At 35.8% G+C, this 15,140-nt stretch overlaps 1 protein-coding gene and 1 non-coding gene across 2 annotated transcripts; both read left to right on the top strand.

Moving 5' to 3' along the window:
• Positions 1–3,489: 3,489 nt before the first annotated feature.
• Positions 3,490–4,348, top strand: LOC145577770 (uncharacterized). Its single transcript, XM_081635220.1, has 2 exons — positions 3,490–4,086; positions 4,262–4,348. Exons 1-2 carry the CDS (start codon positions 3,490–3,492, stop codon positions 4,346–4,348), a joined length of 684 nt encoding a protein of 227 aa, XP_081491346.1.
• Positions 4,349–12,932: 8,584 nt separating this feature from the next.
• On the top strand, positions 12,933–13,039 carry LOC145580424 (small nucleolar RNA R71). Its single transcript, XR_014099471.1, has one exon. It is a non-coding gene; the product is annotated as a small nucleolar RNA R71 (small nucleolar RNA).
• The last annotated feature ends 2,101 nt before the right edge of the window (positions 13,040–15,140 follow it).

Below are 15,140 nucleotides of genomic sequence, written 5' to 3'. Positions count from 1 at the left end.
CTCCCTCTTCCTCCTCATCAAAAGAAATTTCTATAATGACTGGAGTTGGAGGTGGATTTGGATTAGAAATTTCCATGAGTGAACTATCCTCCACCCCTTGCTCTCCATTCCCTGCTTGACCACCCTGTGAAGAAGAAAAAGAAGAAGAACTTCCTAACTGATGACTAGGAGAAGGGGGATTTTGCCCCACTGGATTTTCGAAATAATAGTCATGGTATGGAAGGTGAAGTTGTCGACAATGGGCTTTCTCGACCCTAACAAGATAGGAAATTAAAAATCGGTAATCCGGGTACCATTGTCCATAATAGTCCCCGTAGTAGTTCGGGATGTCCCATGGTAAATAGAAATCAGAAAATTTGGATTTGACAGCATAGTAAGGAGGCTCATCAGGCAAGCAACAGACAATCATAGCTGAAATACGATCAGGGTTATCAAAAACTCTGTCCCTTAAAACATTGTTCCTGTAGGAACAGTAAAAACGAATCTTCTGAACGTAATCATAGGGATGTTCATTAGGTTTCTTAGTGAGAGTGCCTAGTTCGGTGTATCTGCTAGGAAGATTCGGCATCCTGTAAGGAAAAGACTTAGAAAAGAATTCCCTTTCCCAAAGAAAACAAAATAATACAGTTCTTGCATGAAATAGGTTCAATGTTCAATCAAATAATTTTAATCATTCCTAATCACATAATTACATGCTCACAAGTAATCCATAAACATGATTAAACATCACAACCTAAATATTAATGCATACAAGAACATTATTATTTCTAACTTATATGCCCAATTTCATTCCTACCCAATCTCACCAACATGATTTTTTTTAAAAGCTATTAACACATAATACTTACCTTAATCCTTGCTTTCCTGCAAAATGAACAAACTAAAAATATTTTTGACTCCATTTTAATTAATTTTTTTTTCGAAATTAAATAAGAAAGAAGGCAAAATTTCGGACCTCCCTAAAAAAATTTTCGGACCTTCCCTCTTAAAAAAATTTTCGGACCATTTAAATAAAATAAATAAAAAATTCGAACCAAATAAAAAATTTCCGGTTTCAAATTTAATTACTGAATATTTAATCTTCCCAAAATAAAATAATTAGAATAAAATAAAATAAAATAGAAATTAATTCTCTAAAAGTTTTATTAATAAATAAGTACTTGGCCAAGTTTAAAATTAAAACACTTTAAAACACGTTTTTAGCTTTAGTGGTAATAAAATCTCAACCAGAACTCCCAGATACCACTTTGTAACACCCTAGAGATTCCTTTCTTTCAAAATAACTGTTTGCCCTGTTTAAAACCTTAAATAGGAATGTCTAAGACATTACCGCCACCGTAAAAACAGCTAAGGCAACTATCAAAGACACACAGCGGAAGACTAATTTCAAAACCATTCAAAATAAGTCAACTCGAAAAGTCAATCAACGAAAGTAAAGTCAAACCAAAATCAAATGAAGTAAAATATAATCAACCTACAACTTGGAACCATTATAGGCCCTTATTAAAACCAAACCGAACTCAAAACCTTTGCGTTAGCCATGCATAATAATAATGTCATAAATAATTAAAGCAATAAACACATCATATACTTATAGAAACTAGCATAATTCACTCTTCACTCATGTCCATTCATGAATATGCTTCATCACCTGAAAAGCTTATCTCTACCTATTTCCACTACTCTCCATTAAAAATGGGTCATCATAGGGCTAAAATAAAGACAAGGCCGACAAACACAAAAAACACACAATCAGCAAAGCTGAGTACATAAGCGCAATTAACACACTAACATATAATTTCCTATCAACACACAACTTACTTCGTTGCACCTGTTTTTCAAGCATCAATAAAAATTATATGAACCATAATAAAATTACTTTTCAATATTCCAAACCAAATTAAACATTTAGTTTAATTAAACATGCTCTCTAACATGCCACAAATAAATATGTGGTTCATAAATAATATTCCAAACTATAATTTTCCATTCAATAGTCCATCACAAATAAATCATGGTTCATAATCTAATCACCAATAACATCCAAATCATAATTTCCATTCCAAACCTAGCATGATACTACTTGTAATCAATCAAACACATTTAGCATGCTACTACATCAACATAATTATGCTAAGTACGCGAACGTACCTTGAATACGATCTTAATATCGCCACAATTAATAGAAATTGCTCACTTCAAAGTCTTCTACAATTTAAAATCATAGAAGAGTATTAAAATCCACTCCACACAAATTTCCAACAATATATACTATTATAAAATTCGTCATAATTTAATTAAAATAAGCTAAAATTATATTTAAAACATTATACTTTAATCCCAATTAATGGGTAATTAAAATTCCTTAAAGAAACTTGATTTTAAATACTCTACCAAAAATCCCAACACTATATTTTAATTAAAACTTGCTGTAATTAAGCCTTAAAACACTTTAATCAAAGGTCTAAACCATTATACATCATAACCCTTCAATAATTTACAAATCAAGAACCTAGGGTTTCAAAAATTGGGGCTTTTTAATTAAAAACATAATCTGAAAATTAATTAACATAATACGTATAATCAAACATCAAAATCAAATCCCAAAACTCATAATTAAAAATTAGATTTAGGCATAAATTAGTTTTCAACATTAAAGTTTTTTTTATATATGTTCGAAAAAGGGGGAGAGAGAGCAGCGGCAGCCACCACGCCGGCTGCCAGCGCCGGTGGGTGCCTGTTGTCGGCGGCTGACGCTGCTGGCGGCGGGCGACCACCTGCTGCCGATGGTCGGCAGTGGTGGTGGAGGGGGCAGCCGAAAAAAAGAAAAAGGGAAGGGGAAAAAAAGGAGAAAGAAAAAGAAAGAAAATAAGGAGAAAGGAGAGAGAAGTTTACCTTGGGTTTTCTCCACTCTGGGCAAAGTTGATTTGCCTCATATGTGGGATATTTATACCCCTTCTCTACAAACCCTTTTTCCCTAACTTTCCTCTTTTAATTTTCCTAATCACATCCCTAATAAATCTATACTAAAATAAAACTTTCCTTAAATTAAACCCCAACTTAATTAAATTAATTAATCAAATAAACTTTCCTTTTATAAATATTTCCAAACTTATTTAAAATAAATAATTAAAATACTTTAAATAAAACAATTCAATTTAATTAAATACTTTTCAAAATACTTATTTTAATTAAAATACGTATAAAAATACGAGGTATTATAAGGTAGGACAGGTCCAAAGCCAAGGGAATTTTCAGATGAATTTTTACAGTCAGTCCCCTTTTATTTAAGGCAGACATAAAGGTCTTATGCAGTAGCACTGAAGATTTCTCACGTGACTCTTCATTATTTGAAGAAAAGGGAAGACTGAGAACACACACATCAAGTAACAAGCTAACACTTACATCAGACCATAAGGTAGCTAGAATGAAGTGGGTTCTTTCTCTTATAAACCCAGTTTTAGGAAACGAGGACCCCTCATTGAAGATATGAACCATGTCATTCACATTGATGAGAAATGGTTCTACCTCAACCCTAACAAGAGGAGATTTTATCTCTTGCCAAGTGAAGAAGATCCATACATGGCACAGCAGTCCAGAAGGTTTAACTTAAAGGCTATGTTCATGGCTATAATTGGAAATCCACTGTATGAACTGTATGGGGCCAATGGGGAACTCATTGAAGATGGCAAGTATGGGATATTCCCATTTACAGTCCAAGAAAGAACAAAGAAATCAAGCAAAAACAGAGCAGCTGGCACAATGGTGACAAAGGCACTCCAGAATGTGAACAGAGAAGTAATCAGACACATGTTACTCAACAAAGTAATACTAGCTATAGTAGCAAATTGGCCTAAGAGACTGCCTAAAAATGTACTCATTCAATGGAATAATACAAGGCCACATCAAATACCAACAAATAAAGAGTTTATTGTAGCAACAACAGCAAATGGCTTTAACATACAATTTGTGTTCCAACCAGCGCAATCACCAAATATAAATGTGTTGGATTTAGGTTTGTTCATGTCAATTCAGCCATTACAGTATCAGTCTTTTTCGAAAAATCTAGATGAGCTTGTTGAGAAGGTTATTGACTCTTACAACACATTCAAACTAGAAGTGAACAAATATATATGGGTGACATTACAAAGATGCATGATCAAAATACCCAAGGCACAAGGTGGGAACGAGTACATATATAATTCCACACGTGAACAAAAAAAAACTTGAAAATATGGACATCCTGTCAGTTCAAGTGCAGGTTCCAAAGGAAATAGTGATTGAGACTGTGGAGTATCTAAACACCATGTTTAGGCCAGCACCCCAAGGAAATCATGATGCAGAATAGGACATAGAGGTGGATGCAGACTAGGTCACAGTAAAAAGAAACTCAGCATATCAACATATAACCACTTAAGGTTTGTAGTTCCTTTTTCCTTATTTTTTTCCAGTTTTAATAAATAGGTGGTTAGGTGTATTTTGTGTGTTAGGATGTGATAAATCACTAAAGCAGTGATGTGTAAGTTCTAGTGCTCATGTAATAGGCTTTTTGTAGCCACATTTTGATTGGAAAGAAATTAATGAAGGGATTATGGTTAATGACAATTAATCCATCAGAGGAATACATGAATGTTGAATACAACAATTCAAACAAGTTTACCTCAACAACAGTCACTTTATTGTGATTGTTGGAGCAAAATACTTGTTCAAATTGTAATTCAATAGAGTCCCTTCATCATATGGATTACACAAAAACATGCTACTTAGATAAAATTGGGACTACCTACTGAGTACTTCACAAGCAGCAATAAGGGACTCATAGGAAGTGGAACAATATTAAGGAACTAACACTGTTCACTACAACAATGATCATTGAGAACATTATAGGCAACACACAACCCAACTTGACAACACCAATCACATAATAGCCTCATCATTTATCAATCAAATTCCCAAAAAGGCCATAAGTTAGTAGTGCAACATAATCCAACCACCACAACAAACCAAACAATGTACCAACAACAAAAGCCAGCAACCAAGATAACAACACAACAATATAGTCTAGCAACAACAAAAATCCAGCAGTATGATCATAATCCAACCAACAACATAATCCAACTACAATTACCAGTAACCAACAACCTAATCCAGAATCCAACATAATCATAATCCATAATCCAACGACAAACCAAACCTGAATCCAACAACATAATCCAACAACATAATCCAACATCATCATCCACCATCCAAAAGAATCATAATCCAGCAACCAACAACAACAAAAACAAACAAAAATCATACAACATGATCTAGTAACTGTAGATACCTGATTGTGTCTCCCCAAAAACCAAACCCAGTGATGAATAACTTTCATTTCATTGATTATCAAACGAGTTCAAATGTTAAAGAGTCTCGTGAATCTCTCTGTTTTTAATAAAAATACTTCTTTTTGTTTTTGAAAATCTTTCTTTTCGTACCCTGTTTATGAAAAACGTCCAGTACAGTTTAGTTTGGTCCATAATATGGGTCCAATAATTGTGTAATTAGATGGGGTTTGAAAAGAGATTTCCAACGATATATTATAAGCCCAATTCCGATGAATAATGAGGAAGTTATGACCAAAATACTAAACTGAGCCCAAACCGGATTTTACCTACGACCCAATGATCATGTGGAGGGTCCAAAGGCTTTACTCCCATTCCTAAACTAATTAGGATTAATTAGAAGCTTCTATAAGTTTCTAAGATATTTTAATTATCCTTTTTTGAAAAGATAAGATTAAAGAATTTGAAATTGAATAAAACTCCTCTTTTTGAGAGTCATTGTTCTGTGCGAAATGAAAAATGTTTAGATATTATTTTTGTTCTTCATAATTTTTATCCAAATTTTATATGGTTGGAAAGGTCTTGAAATTATCTTTCCAATGATATATTATAATATTAATTCCGAGCTATAACGAAAAAGATATGAAAAACTCTATCCAAAACTGACACCCTTCCACTATTTCAGCCATATCTTTTTATATAAAAAGTATTTTAATCTGATTACATTTGGGTTGGAAGTAGACTTCAAGATCTTTTCAAAGACATTTTATATGACTTATTTCGACTTCTGGATCAAAAGTTATGATAAAAACAAAATCCGCAAAAAACGTTTTTATCGCGACGCAATAATTCTATGGTCCTATCGCGTCGCGATAGTCCTTATCTTGCCGCGTCAAAAGCAATTTTATTCCAATTCGAATTCTAACTCTTTTCTAATCGTTTCCGGATGTTTTTCTCTATAAATACGGTCGTATTTCCCCGTTTTAATCACCAACAATCATCAGCAATCATCTAATTCTATTATCTTCTCTCTTTAAGCTAGAAGCTTGTTCTTTCTCCCTCTTTTTAAGCCTAGCCTTTTTAAAATACAATATCGCATTCACGAGTCTTAGATGCACATAGCCAAGCTCGAAGTTGCCTTTGCCCTAGACGTGAAAGATTGATAATTTCTGAAGGTTTGATCCTAAATCTCTATTTCAATTATTTAAATTAATTGTTTGATTTAATATTTTCCTTGAAGTTACTAACGTGTGTATTGTTTTTATAGAAAGAGATACGAGGCAACAAAGTAAGTAGTTTTTCTATATCTTTAGAAAGCGTGTTTAGATTATTTTGATTCCTAGTATCATGTTTAGGGTATTAACTAATATTTCTAATATCATGTATCTTTCTAGTATCATGCTTAGGTTGCTTCCTATTTCTTCTATCATGTTAGTATCATGTTAGGGCTAAAGCTTTGATCTTTGTTGTTAGGTAACATGCTAGGATTTGTTATTAATCATGTTAGTATCATGCCTAGGATCTTGCTAACATTATTATGCTTTGATGAGATTATGGTGATGATGATTTGTTGTATAAATAATTTATGTGTTGCTTGATATTATTATTATTGCTTGATCACACCCTCTCTTGCAGGTTTAAAGGAAATTTGTACTTGAAATCACGCTTAATAAGATAATTAATAATTTGATTTAGGCTAATATGATTTTAATTCAAGTGATCGCCAATAATAGTTTTGTTTGTGCATTAATATTCAACCAACATAGATTAAACAGGATTAAGGTTAATATATTCATTGTATATTGATAAGGTAAAGTCGTATCCCCAAATCAAAAGTAATTCCTAAATCCTCTAACTAATGTAGATAGGGAAGTAGGGTCGAATCCACAGAGAAACGAGTCTTTCTATTCCTAATTAACTAATATAATCTAGATTATGAGGTAACCAATATATATATTTGAATAATAAACTAAACTACGGAGATCAAGAATAAGAAGAAAATAATATATAAAAGGATCTAGGGCATAGGTTCACCAATAAATAATATTCCAGGGTTGAATATAATAATCATTCATCAATGCATAATTAATCAGATCATAAAGGGCTTTCGCTACGTATTATAATCACACAATTCATTTACCGGTATTAAATCTCATCTTTCGAATCTCGACTTAACCATTTATAAATTAACCTGCCTATTGAAACTAAACCTACACATTAATTCTCATCTGTCGAATCTCGAATCAATATTGTCAAACTCATGCATAAAAGATCAGGCCTAATCTAGTCACAGAGCATTAAATCAATCAATAGGAAATTAATCTAGCATTGACAATTAATAACAATAATTTACCCCTTCATATTATTTATAGATCCCCACAAACCCTAGAAATAGAACTACTCACACATAATAGGAACTAAACTAATCAAAGCAATAAAATAAGACATGATCAAAAGAATAAAATAAACAACTAAGATTAAGAGAAGAGAAATAGTTACCAAATAAATCTGGAATTAAGAGTAGATTAAGAACAAAGGTATAAGAGAGAGAAAATCTAAGAAAACAATTAAGAGAGTAAAGAAAGAGTAAAAAAGAGATCCTTAAATCGTATTACGGAGGAGTATTTATACTCCGTACAAATCCTAAACTCAAACAAACTAAAATGACGCTAATCGTCTCCTAACAATAACACGTGCCCGATCGGGCGAGTCCTCGCCCGATCGGGCGCGCCTTTTTGCTCTTCAGGTTGAATCTCGCGCCCGGCCGGGCGCGTCACCGGGCGCCGACCTCTTTGGCCGGGCGGCTCTCTTGGGCCACTAATTGGACTACGATTGGGCTCTAATTCTTCGGGCCAATCTGGGTTTCCTCTTCGGGTCTTGAATACTCGGTCCAAATGCCCCGGTATCACACATACCGAGCCCTTAATCACCGGTTCGATGGCTCTAACCGGCCCTGGGCTATAAACTCTGGTCGTGCTTCTCCTATGCTCGTGATTGCTCCAAAATATCTCGGGAAAATACTCCAAAAGTGTAAATCCCTGCAAAAGTCAACCAAATCTACGAAAACACTAGAAAACACCAATTAGTAATAAAAGTGGCTCTAAAGAGCCAAAAACACTACTAATTATGACCAAGGGACGGGGGTAAAATACTATATAAAATAGACACATCAAACTCCCCCAAGCCAAACCTTTGCTTGTCCCTAAGCAAAGATCTCATCAATGAATCAATAAATATGCTTCACCCTAAAAAGTAAAAATCAAGCACAAACGATTCAGGGTAAATCAAATAAACATGCTTCAAAATCAACCAATCAAATCCATCCAATTACCTTTCCTCCCTAACAATTGTAAAATAGAGCAAACCACAAGAGCATATAGAATTCAAGACTAGTGCTCACACACTCAACTCTCATTTATGTGGCGAGTAAAAGATGTACCCGATCGCTCTCCAACCAACCCTTTTATGTGAACAGTGCCCTCCCAACTTACACTCTCGTGTGTATAAAACAGTGAACGCTCAACCTACTAGTCGACTCGAAATATGTCAAATCATAACTTGCATTGATAAACTACACTTTCACATTCATACAATTCTATGCACAAGGTCGGAAGGTCTTTAAAGCTCTTAATGTAAGGCTAGGGTAAATGGTAGGATAAGTTTGGGAATAAGTGAGAGAAAAGCTATGCTTAAGGGAGCAAATCCTAATAAAGCCCATGATCAAAATAAATAATGATCAACATCTCCTACATAACCAACTCTAACATCAATCCACCAAATATACTCCAATCATAATATCACTCATAAAATATAATAATGAAGAAGTGGAGTGAATAAACAAACTTTATTTCCAAACTTGAATTTTCCATTGAAGCTCTATTTTTTTCTTTTCTTTTGATCAACCTCCAACTAGAACATTTGAACATTGAACACTTTTTTTTTTCCTTTTTTTTTTTGGTCTTTTTTTTCTATTGAAGTTCACTTATTTTTTTTCATTCAATTTTTTCTTGAACTTCTCTTTTTTTTCATAACATCATGCTTTATTTTTTTCAAGAAAATATAACTCTCAAACCCATCAAAAATAAACATGATAAAAAACAAAACTACTTCTCAAAACCCACCAAAATTGTGCAAATAATAAGCACACTACAGACTCCCTCACCTCACTCACTAATAGCTCCCCCAAGCCAAGCTTGGGTCTAGTAACCAATGGGGCAAAATAGGCTTGTAATGTGGCTAATAAACAACAAAAAGTCAAGGCAACAACATGGGTAACAAGAAGGGAACAAATGTATCTACAATCATCTGGAGGCTACCTAAAAGAATGAACGCCTTCGTCATCCTCAATGTGCATAATAATGAATCATATAAACATTACTTATAGTTGCAAATCAATACTCAAATTCATTGACATACCAGGAACTAACACACATTCCTAACCAAATCAACTAGTTAAGCACTATATTCACAAGTAGTTGGGCAAAATTGCGCATGTTAAAGTTTCAAGGGAATCAAACATCAAATCATAATCAACTAATCCACAATGCTTATCATCATATACCAAGAATCAAAACAATTTTCTCAAGTAAGGGGCACAGGGAAGCATGATTTACAATTCATTGGAACGTATTTTTGGATTTTTTTTATTTTTCAATTTTTTTTTTTTTTTTTTTTATTTTTTGTATTTTTCATATATAAGAAAGCAATAAAACTAACCTAGAAAGCAATAAATCTAACCTAAGAAAACACACCAAAAATAAAAGAAAAGAGAAAAAGAAAGATACCAAATCCAAAATCTCCCCCAAGCCAGAATTAGATAATGTCCTCATTGGCTCGGGAACTAGCCCAGCATAGCTAGTCTTTGAAGCCATGGTAGAAACGGGTATGTAGAGGATGAAGAGGGGATTAAAAATATGTAGAAAGTTTTGAATTTGGTTGAGGAATGAAGGTAAAAACTTAGAGAGAAGTTAGAGAAAATTTGAGTTTTAGAGAGAGAAAGTTATGGAGGAAAGAAAAATGAAGGAAGAAAGAGAAAGGAAGAATAAGAAATACGCGGACTCCTCTCGCGCCCGGTCGAGCGGTCTGTCGCCCGGTCGGGCGATCTGATGAAATAATTTTCGCCTCTTCTCGCGCCCGGTTGGGCCAGATTCGCCCGATCGGGCGGACAAATATGTCCGTATACGACGAGTTTCGCGCCCGGTCGGGTGAAATTACTTGATTTTGAAGCCTAGCTCTCGCGCCCGGTCGGGCCCGAGGCTAATTGTCGAATTTCTTACTTTCTTCTTTTCTTCAAATTTGTCTATCTCTTTTCCTTCAAAACTGTACAAAAACTCATAGAACTCATTTAATTCCCTAATCTCTCCTCTCATAAGAAAAAGAAAGAAGAACTAGTCTAAAAAGCATTAAAAATACGGGTTGCCTCCCGCAAAGCGCTGGTTTATCTAGGTCCCGCACGACCTTCTTACCAGTACAATAACTAGGACCCTTGGCCAAACGCTTGATCGGGCGGTTTCTCACCCGGTCTAGCGCTGTTTTGGCTACGACGCGGCTTCCTGACATGCCCCGTGGGTCGCCAATTTACCTTATCTGGTGGATCCTCCTTGTCGTAAACTGGGGGTTCATTACTACTACTCACAAGAGACCTCTTCTTGACCGATGGTTGCTTCAAATTATCACTGGATTGATCAATTGCAACTCGATCTAGTGAAACACTTACTATAGGTTCAGTTTCCACAACTTGCTTGTTTATTTTTACCTTCTCATCTTCAAAGCCAAAACCGACAATGTGGAGGGCTCTTTCTATTGCATCAACTTCCTTTTACCATTTGTCTATCTCATCTGAAAGGGATGCAATACAAGATACCGCCTCCAAGGGATCTTTTTCAAGAGCTTGGGGCTTGTTAGAATAATTCTCAACCACATTAACACTAAAGCACTTCTCCTCTGTCATGGGGCTTTTAGGGGTATTATTAAGATTAAAAATAATTTTATCATCCCCTACTGATAGTGTTAATTTACCACTTCTCACATCTATGATTGCTCCTGCAGTGTTAAGGAATGGTCTATCCAAAATAATCGGGGTTTGCATATCCTCAGCCATATCAAGAACAACAAAATCAACAGGTATATAAAATTTACCTACTCTAACGGGAACATCCTCTAAAACACCTAAGGGGTATTTGAAAGAACGGTCAGCCATTTGTAGAGTAATATTAGTAGCTTTTAATTTACCCATATTCAGTTTGGAACACACAGATAATGGCATAACACTAACGCTAGCACCCAAATCACACAATGCATTATCAATCATTAGATTGCCTATATGACAAGCGATAGAAAAGCTACCCGGATCTTTTAATTTAGGTGGAGATTTATTCTGAAGTACGGCACTACACTCTACAGTGAAACTACTGGCTCTACCTCACTAATAGACCTTTTTCTTGTCAATATTTCTTTCAAAACTTTGCATATGAAGGAATTTGTGTGATTAATTCAGTGAAGGGAACTGTTACCTTCAAATCTTTTACCATCTCCAAGAACTTACCAAATTGCTTATCCAAGTTTGTCTTCAAGTGACGATTGGGGAATGGAAGCTTGATAACTGGCTTTGGAGCATTATTGCTCTTATCTGGAGTAGCCACCTTCTTTGGAGTCGTACCCTGCAATGTAGAATGAGACATATTAGTACTATGCTTTAGCCCTGCAGGGCTATTAGCTGCATTGTCTGGTTTAACGGAATCAAGATTAGCATTATTTAGTAAAACAGGTTCATCAATTCTAGGCATAGGGGGCCCTTCATAGTTTGAACCACTCCTTAGAGTAATTGCGTAGGCTTGATCCGTAGGCCTGGTCGGCTGTGCCGGCAGAGCTCCCTGTTGGCGGGCTTGTAGAGTGGCAGAAAGTTGCGCAATCTGATTATCTACAATTTTATTGTGCGCTAGGATTGAATCAATTTGCGCATCTCTACTCTCCATATGCTTGTGCATATTAACCAACATCACTCTAATTTCCACCAAAGAAGGGTCGGAAGATGAGGAGGATTGTTGTGGTTGGTTTTTCTGGCCAGCATTGGGATGGTAATATTTCTGCTGCTGTTGCTGTGGCGCCTGTGGTTCTTGTGGCGGTGGATTTTGAACATTGGTACTCCGGTAGGATAGGTACGGATGATTCCGATACCCAGGATTGTAGGTGTTGGAGTATGGGTTATTCTGCCTATAAGCTTGAAAGGCATTAACTTGCTCCACGGAACTCCTGCAATCTTGTTCCCAATGACCTAAAATTCTACAATTTTCACAGAAAGCCTCATTAGAATTATTGTTAATTGCAGAAACATTAGCTACATTAGCAGTGCTAAGATTATCTAATTTTTGGCAGATAGAGGTCAATTGAGCTTGCAAAAAGGATACAGAGTCAACACTATGCTTCCCCTTGTTAGCAAAGCCTCTAGGATTCCCATATTGGGAATTATGTATCGCCATGTCTTCAATAACCTGACCTGCATCATCAACATTGAGATTCATAAATCTCCCACTGGCTGCAGAATCTAAAATTATTCTAGAAGAATTTCCAATGCCATTATAAAAGGCTTGGATTAACTACCATTGTGCTAAATTATGATGAGGGCATTCTCTTTGTAGGTCCTTGAACCTCTCCCAAGCCTCATATAAAGATTCATCGGCTTCTTGGGCGAAGTTCTGAATTGCACTCCGTAGTACGGCTGTTCTCTCTGCAGGATAATACTTGTTATAAAAATTCAAAACAAGAGTTTCCCAGTCAGTTATACCAAGTGCAGTTCTATTTAAACCATTAAACCACAATTTAGCTTTTCCAGTTAAAGAGAAGGGAAAGAGAATCTCCCTGATTTGGTCTTGTGTGACCCCGGCTTGCTTGATGGTATTACAATATTGACAATAGTCGGCAATGTGAAGATTTGGGTCTTCACCCTTGGCTCCACTAAATTGCTTCCTCTCTATCATCGTTATAAATTGGGGTTTAATTTCAAATTGTACCCCATCAAGAGCCGGAGTGGGAGTGAGATGTGGAAAATCTGAGAGCTTTGGTTGTGAGTAATCACTAAGCTTCTTTGGAGCCGTCATCTCTGATTCTGGATCTGATGATACCCCTGAATCGCTAGAACCAGTTGGGGGTCTCGGTGATTATTATTATCAACAGAATCTGCCAGGATTTGCTTGTAAAGGTTTTTCTGCCTATGGAAGGAACGTTCGATCTCAAGATCGAATGGGATGTACCCTGATCTGGAACACCTGGGCATAAACAAAAAAAAACTAAAAGCAAATATGAGATTTGCCTCAAAGAACTAATGTTCTCTGAGACAAAAAGAAATAACCCAGACTACAAAAATAATCAGAAACAAAAATAAAATCGTTTCCCCGGCAACGGCGCCAAATTTTGATAGGGTAGAGTCGTATCCCCAAATCAAAAGTAATTCCTAAATCCTCTAACTAATGTAGATAGGGAAGTAGGGTCGAATCCACAGAGAAACGAGTCTTTCTATTCCTAATTAACTAACATAATCTAGATTATAAGGTAACCAATATATATATTATAATCACTCAATTAATTTACCGGTATTAAATCTCATCTTTCGAATCTCGACTTAACCATTTATAAATTAACCTGCCTATTGAAACTAAACCTACACATTAATTCTCATCTGTCGAATCTCGAATCAATATTGTCAAACTCGTGCATAAAAGATCAGGCCTAATCTAGTCACAGAGCATTAAATCAATCAATAGGAAATTAATCTAGCATTGACAATTAATAACAATAATTTACCCCTTCATATTATTTATAGATCCCCACAAACCCTAGAAATAGAACTACTCACACATAATAGGAACTAAACTAATCAAAGCAATAAAACAAGACATGATCAAAAGAATAAAATAAACAACTAAGATTAAGAGAAGAGAAATAGTTACCAAATAAATCTGGAATTAAGAGTAGATTAAGAACAAAGGTATAAGAGAGAGAAAATCTAAGAAAACAATTAAGAGAGTAAAGAAAGAGTAAAAAAGATATCCTTAAATCGTATTACGGAGGAGTATTTATACTCCGTACAAATCCTAAACTCAAACAAACTAAAACGACGCTAATCGTCTCCTAACAATAACACGTGCCCGATCGGGCGAGTCCTCGCCCGATCGGGCGCGCCTTTTTGCTCTTCATTTTGAATCTCGCGCCCGGCCGGGCGCGTCACCGAGCGCCGACCTCTTTGGCCGGGCGGCTCTCTTGGGCCACTAATTGGACTACGATTGGGCTCCAATTCTTCGGGCCAATCTGGGTTTCCTCTTCGGGTCTTGAATACTCGGTCCAAATGCCCCGGTATCACACATACCGAGCCCTTAATCACCGGTTCGATGGCTCTAACCGGCCCTGGGCTATAAACTCTGGTCGTGCTTCTCCAATGCTCGTGATTGCTCCAAAATATCTCGGGAAAATACTCCAAAAGTGTAAATCCCTTCAAAAGTCAACCAAATCTACGAAAACACTAGAAAACACCAATTAGTAATAAAAGTGGCTCTAAAGAGCCAAAAACACTACTAATTATGACCAAGGAACGGGGGTAAAATACTATATAAAATAGACACATCATATATTAGTCAGAAAGCGCACATGAATATGAGAAGAATAATGTAGAGGCCTATTTTTAGGGCAGGTTCAATTTTTTTTAGGCGGAATTTGTACCTTCATCCCCGAATATCCAGTCATGGTTCCGGACCACTATGGAGTTAGCGATTTCATGGATTGTGAAGGGGTGTAACCTTTACCCTGTGAACGGTTTAAAAGTTC

Source organism: Chenopodium album, chromosome 14, assembly GCF_948465745.1.
Source record: "Chenopodium album chromosome 14, dcCheAlbu1.1, whole genome shotgun sequence".
Lineage (NCBI taxonomy): Eukaryota > Viridiplantae > Streptophyta > Magnoliopsida > Caryophyllales > Amaranthaceae > Chenopodium > Chenopodium album.
This window is presented reverse-complemented; position numbering and strand designations above follow the sequence as displayed.